At 45.7% G+C, this 6,629-nt stretch overlaps 1 protein-coding gene across 1 annotated transcript in view; it reads left to right on the top strand.

Moving 5' to 3' along the window:
* Positions 1 to 1,732: 1,732 nt before the first annotated feature.
* The window catches only part of SETD2 (SET domain containing 2), a gene marked incomplete at its 3' end in the record, with an annotated part of 48,265 nt that continues 43,368 nt past the window's right edge, over positions 1,733 to 6,629 (top strand). The window contains exons 1-4 of the mRNA XM_009323831.1: positions 1,733 to 1,793; positions 1,953 to 1,993; positions 2,740 to 2,811; positions 6,191 to 6,629. Coding sequence (XP_009322106.1) covers positions 1,733 to 1,793; positions 1,953 to 1,993; positions 2,740 to 2,811; positions 6,191 to 6,629 — 613 coding nt within the window. The remainder of the gene's footprint in view (positions 1,794 to 1,952; positions 1,994 to 2,739; positions 2,812 to 6,190) is intronic.

Here is a 6,629-nt window from a genome sequence, read left to right as displayed (position 1 = left end):
TCAGGAGGGGCAAGCGCTTGGGCATAACTGGCTGCAACGCCGCTGCGGAGAGGGAATACTGCTATTCCCTCACTGAGAAGAAATACCTCTCTGTCCAGCAGAAATTAAATTGTTCGTGTAGACATCTAGGACTATACAAGATACATTATCAGTAATGTCGTGTCTACTTCATTCTTACGTATTTTATTTTAAACAACCAGTTAAATTCATGCAACATCTTCTTCTGTTTGGTCCCTTCTTAACTGTTTTCTGTCTTTCGATATTTTGATTTCTCACTTGCCACCCTTTAAGCTGCTGAAATTTTAGCAATCCCCCCCCGCCAAGGGCAGACGAGTCTCGCTACCAAGTGGCTGTAGAGCAGCAAGATTTCCTAATGCAGCTCACTTTCTCCTGCGAGATTTTCTCTGGGTTTTGAAGGATCTTAACTATCTTTTTTCCCCTTCAGTGTTCTGCAGTTTTCTTGCCTGCTTTGACCCCCCGTGCCGAAGCTGGTGCTCTGCCGTCCGCCTTCGTGGAGCGGCTGTTTCGAGGTGGCAGACGCTGAGGCTGCTCTACCAACCCGGCGTCTTGTCCGGGAAATCTGCTGTGGCTGCAAGCTTTGAGCAGGACGTGAGCTTAGAGCCGGCCCGGATCGTGCTGTGGTTCCTGCTGTTTTGTAGGCATGCCCTCTTGGAAGGGAAAATTTTATTCGTAGCTTTCAGTTTTTGGAGACTTACTTTGTGTGCTTGTCAGCATTTTAGCTTAATACCGGTTTTATGCGACGTTTCGGCAACGAGCAAAAATGGATTGTGAAGAGGCATTAGTTACCTTAGTCTTAGAGCAGGATATTTATTACAAATACTAACCTTCATTACCTGTCTCCCAATATATAGCTGCTTAAATCCGTGTTCTTATGTATAAAGAGACACTTACTTCTTTTTGGTTTAGGACCACCAGCTTTCATCTGTTGGTTGTTATTCTGCGCTGTATCACAACACGTCTGGTTGTGGATGTATTGAAAATCTTCACAGAATCATAGAATCATTTAGGTTGGAAAAGACTCTTAAGATCATCGAGTCCAATGCTCGCGTTGGGTCTTGTTGGGTCTTGGCTACACTAGACCTCAGTGCTGTTCTCACCCCCTGTAAACGCTTGGGTTTAACACTCAAAATATGTGACTGTCAACAACGTCGGTGTCCTGGAAGTCTAAAACTTCACTTTCTGGGATCCTAAAGATGAAACCTCCTTTTAGGCGCTAATTTGTATCAAAGTGCTGTTCTTCGAGGGCTTCTGACCTCTGCACCAGCAGTATTTTGAATTCATGGCTTGCTTAACCCCATTAAATCACATACGTGCCCTGGTGTACTCCACAGCTTGCTTAAACTCACGGCTCATGTTTCCTCAATGAAAACAAACCCTGTTCTTGCTGCTGTAAGCATAATTTATAAACTATTAATAAGCTTTATGAATTGGACGTGAGCCTTCGTAGAGGCAGGAGTATATTACTGCTGGTGATAGGTCTTTCTAGCAGGTTGCTCCTAATTCTCTGTTGATGGTGGTTTAAATGGGGAAATAGGTGGTTATTGCCGTGCCGTCACCGTGTCGGGTCCCTGCCTGGCTTACGCAGAAACCGAGAGCTTTGGCTTTCTTTTCCAGAAACCGATAACTTCTCAATTAGCTGACGTTTGAAGTGAAATCTGCGGACCTTTTCTGCCAGAAATCTTTCACCGTGTCACCACGACAGGGCCGAATTATGGCTCAAAAGCTGATAAAATCTAGCAAAGGTCCGGAAGAAAACTTCCCCTGTAAGGCAGGTAGGGAAAAGGCTGTCTGCATGCAAACGTAAAGGTTAGAGCACTGGAGAATGCTTCTGGACTTCTGGTAGAGGAAGTAACAGATAAAACAGATGAGCTGTTGACATCTCAGTTAAGGCGTATCGGTAACCGCTGAAACTTCTACATCTGCTTCTGTAGTTTTCCTTTGGGGGCCGAGAAACTCGCTGAAGCTCTCCCAGGTATCGGGCAGAGCAAGAAGAGAGTGGTCGTGTTCTTCTTCCTTCTCCTTCCTTGTTGGAGAAACTGCTTTGCTCGTGGTATCGGAGTGAAGAACTTGGGGAAGCAAAGGCAAGTTGGGCTTTCCCGTTGGCTCAGCATTGGCAGGTCAGGTTGGGATCAAGGTAATGCTCCAAATTAGTTCATTGTCGAGCGGCTAGCTTCCAGAGTGCCGATTAATTAATTCTAAGCGTCATGGTAAATAGCCCGGGCTGCAGATCCATAGTAGGTCATACAGCAATAAGGTGTTTGTAAGTATTTCTGGCGATGAGAGAGGCAGATGCTTTCACTGTTTCTGGGCTGCTAAGGCAAACACTAAAATTGAAAGAAAACCAAATTCGGCTTCCTACATCTCATTTTCAAGATTTTTATAGCTGCCTTACCCCTGCAGTGTCTGTTGAAATAGGGTTCTGGCTGGTTTGCAGACCCTCAAAAGACAACACCAAGACAGCAGTTTGCTCAAAAAACGTTTGCTCTGTCAAAGTCCACGCAGAATTTTCAGCGTTGAAATTACTGAGCTTCAAAACTACGCCGTGCTCCCCTTCAGAGGCGGTTGGCGTGTCTGCTTGACCGTCGGGTGATGTTGGTAGGGCCGTCTCTCGCAGCAGGATTATTTGTAGGGTTGGTGTTACCCTCGCCCTGTGTCCCCGGGTCCATCCCGTTTGCAGTACTGGGGATCTAACGTTACGTTTCTTGTTTCTGCCTGAAGTTTACACCTTCTTCTTATGTTTTCTTTTGCATGTTTTCTCGGCTGGATTGCAATAGAGAAGAAGAAAATGAGGTGAGTAAAACCGATTCCTTTCTTGATGTAGCTCCTGAGACATGCGTTAGCCCAACCTGGTTACTTTGACCTGTAGATTTCTTGAGTCACGAGAGACTGAGGGTCCAGATAAAGCAAACTGATGTTATTCTGGGGTGCCTCTAGTTCAGTGGCTAAATCCGGGAAAGAAGGGAACCACCTTCAGTACCACTTCTGCCATCTACACGCAGGGATGCGATAGCAGAGCGCAGCGGTGCCCTTGAGTCATTCGGTGTAGGTAGAGGAGATCATTATTTAAGGACTTAATCTGCGAAAAAAATTCACAGTTTTGCCGTGTGACTCAATGAATTTGAGGGGAAAGGAGAAAACATCCAGGGACTGGAACAGTTTATAATATCCCGGCATAGGAACGACTGCTGCTGATAATTTTTGGGTGCGGTAGGACCGTATCTGTTCCGGCAGTGCTGGTGAGCATACTGCGCGTCCTCCCTGCGTTCCCAGCGAACTGAGAGCTGCAGGAGCACTGCTGCTTCGGTCACCGTGTACCTCTGCTGAATACGCAGCGTGCGCTTCTGCCGCCTTTTCCTTTCTGCACAATACCCACCGCAACGTTTTGGGGAACGTTCCCTTTCTGTAAAACGTTAAAGGAAGGAGAACTCCCCTTCTGCTAGCGAGCTTTTGCCAGTAATTGTTACCTATTAAATTTCAAAAGCTACCTGTGGAGTATGTGTAGAATTCTGTCAGTCATGTTTTGTTAAACTTGGTGTTATTCAAGAAAAAAAATCCCTGGAAGGGTGGGCACCTGAGGGTGAAACATTTGTTCTGGAATGTATCATCTCTGCTGAATAGACTGTGAAAAGGGGAGGAACAGAAGCTTAGCAGCTCCTTTTTTGCCTTCAGGTCCTGTGTTTTGTGTGAAGGTGGATGTATCCAAACCCCGTTATTCACGGGTGAGCTCGGATTTCAGATCTGTTGCGCTTGAAGTTAGAAAGATTTTGATCAAAACATCGACATATTTCCATCACTGTGAATTTTGCACATAAAATATTTTCACAAAAGTTGTAGCAAGAAAAAACCTCTTGAATGCTGATGCAGTGTATTTATTATATTTTTGCGATATTTTTATATATATGCACAAACTATTTTTTAATATATAATCGGCATAATAGGTGAATCCAATCTCTGATAAGGATTTGGATTCAGATTTGTGGAGGCTCCTTCCATTAGACATCAGGGTGTGGATGAAGATAGGAACCCGATCTCTCACTTTTCCATTGTCCCACGACATATACACAGGTCAGGGGTAAAAAAGTGTGAATTTCTGGTCACGTAGGGATAATAATTGACCCAGCAAACCCACAAAACGATGTTTCCTTGCTCTTTGGGAGGCTGAGCCTGGTGTCCAACGGGAGGGTGGTCTCAGTAGCGTTCAGACATGTAGAAATGGGCTGAACACTTAATTTTGTCCTGTATGCTTCCGTGAATTAGTTTATATACACTTGTGTCTTAGTCTCTGGATCACTTCTGATGCGTGGATTCTTTTGAAAACAGGGGTAGTATTTTCAGCGTGCCTTTCTGGAGATGGTTGTGAGACCGTGGTTGTGGAGAGAGGAGCGGGTTTCAGAGCTGGGCAGGCGTGGGGACATGCACTTTTTTCCAAGGTCACCTTTTGGGTGCCCTTTTAGCCACGGCACTCGTTTGAAAGCATCCATGAAATGGCACCCAGATAAATAACACCCATTTCAAAGGAGTGCTTTTTTTTATTTTTTGCACCCATTTTTTTCCAGAATGCAGCTAATCGTCTGCTGGGGAAGATCAAATGTTGTGTATGGTGCTGGGTTGGGTAGCCGAGACTAGTCACGTGGACACCGTGACGTGGTTTTCACAACTAAAATAAAACCCCGTGTGTTTCATCAAAAGCGAGGATATCTTTGTATATATGATGTCCAAGGCTGCAAATGGAATGAGTTGGGGGTTTCCATTCCACCGATGTCTTATTTAATGATTTACTACGGTGCCGTTAGCCTGAGCTGCTATGCATTGTTTTACAAAAGTTAAAGGATAACAAAGTACGTAATAATTCACAGTGGGTTGCAGGAAACGGCTGCTGCTGCCAAAGATGTGTTCATGCAACAGTTATGGGAGTGAAACCCAGCTCTGTACAGCTTTTATACTGCTGCAACTGTTTCCATTGGGGTTACGCTTCTCACACAAACGGTAATTGCACTAATGCAGTTTGGATGTGCGGGGATAAAGACGGTTGGCAGCAACACCCTTTTGCCACGGTGCGGCAACATTCGTCTCTAGGGACTGCCCTCCTGCGACGCAGCTTTTGCGCAGACGAGCCCTAAGCTTTAAAACAGTTGGAGGGATGCTAAGACGGGTAATCGTACGGTGCTTCATGCTCCGAAAATTGCTAATCTCGGGCTTGGATAAATGCACCCTGCGAGGGAAGAGATTCCCATGTTGAAGGAGCTTTGTTGCTCTAGACTTGCTCCGTTTGCAAAGCCGGGGTTCACTTGCGAGTGCTGTCACAGCAGCTTTCTCGGTGGCGATCCTGAGCTCTTAATGTCCTGGAGAAGATGACTTTCAGCTCATTAGCGTCGAAAACGAACGGACTTGCTGTAGCACGGTCCTCACTGTAAGGCAGCGAGTGAGATCCCGGGCAGGAGACAGCAGATAGCTTCTGGTGAGGTACACGTGGAGCGTATTACAGTCGGTTGGCCTGGAGGTGACAGAGTCATCACGCACGACTGGGTCCTGATGGGAATTCTTGGAGGTTTTTATATTAATACTGATCTAAGCCTGAGCCTGGAACCGTATTAGGAATTACTAATGATTGAGCTAAGGCTGTTGGCAGGAGGTGGGAAAGGATGGGGCTTAAAACGGCTGCTGTAATTCTGGGTAGTCTGATTCATGCTGAAACCAAATGCGTCCAGGGGTAGCCTCCTGGGACGTGAAAACAGACACACTTAAAGCTTAAAAATGCAGGTATTTTGGAGCCTGGGACCACAGAAACAGCACAAATAAAGTGGTGCTATCTCTTCAATTAACTTTATATGTTGAACCCTATCTCTTTATAAAAAAACCTAAGAATTAAATGAAAAAAGGACTTTCAGTTTGGTCATTAATAAGTCAGTTAAAAAGCCTCAGTCCAAACCCCAAAGGAGGTTTTGCTCCAAACTGGGAATGACTGCTTAATTGATTTTGTGCAAGAGCGAGCCAGGCGCAGAAGGCAGCGCGGCTGTGCTATCCCGGACTCCAGCCCAGGGTATCAATTTCTGTTTTATCGTCATGAAAAATTCACCAGGTAAAACAAAATGGTTCAGCGTGCCCGTAGAACAGAGTTAAAACCCCCAAAAAACAATTCCTCTAACTGCATCTTCTTTTTCTTTTGCAGGGCAAGCCTGAAACCGTGCAGAAAGGTGGCTTTATCAAAGGCCCAGTGTTCAAAGGCGTTGCTTCGAGTCGCTTTTTGCCCAAAGGCACCAAAACAAAGGTTAACCTTGAGGAGCAAGGAAGACAAAAGGTGTCTTTCAGCTTTAGTTTAACCAAGAAAACCTTACCGAATAGATTTCTGACTGGTCTCGGAAACGAGAAACAAAATGAAACTCAGAACTCCCCAGCAGTCCCCCTTCAGACTGACTTTAACCCCAAAAGCAAAATGGACCTGGGGGATGCCGCTGGTTCAGCTGAGGAGTCTTCACCTCCAAAACCGAAGGTAGAATTAGGGAAGATCCATTTTAAAAAACATTTACTTAATGTCACAGCAAAACCGCCACCAGCTACAGCAGCAACACTACCGCCACCGCCGCCGGCTGTGGCACCGGTCACGGCAC

The sequence above is a fragment of the Pygoscelis adeliae genome, unplaced genomic scaffold, assembly GCF_000699105.1.
Source record: "Pygoscelis adeliae isolate BGI_AS28 unplaced genomic scaffold, ASM69910v1 Scaffold455, whole genome shotgun sequence".
In the NCBI taxonomy this organism is placed as follows: Eukaryota; Metazoa; Chordata; class Aves; order Sphenisciformes; family Spheniscidae; genus Pygoscelis; species Pygoscelis adeliae.
Note: the sequence above shows the minus strand (reverse complement) of the source record. Positions and strands in the feature narration are given on the sequence as shown.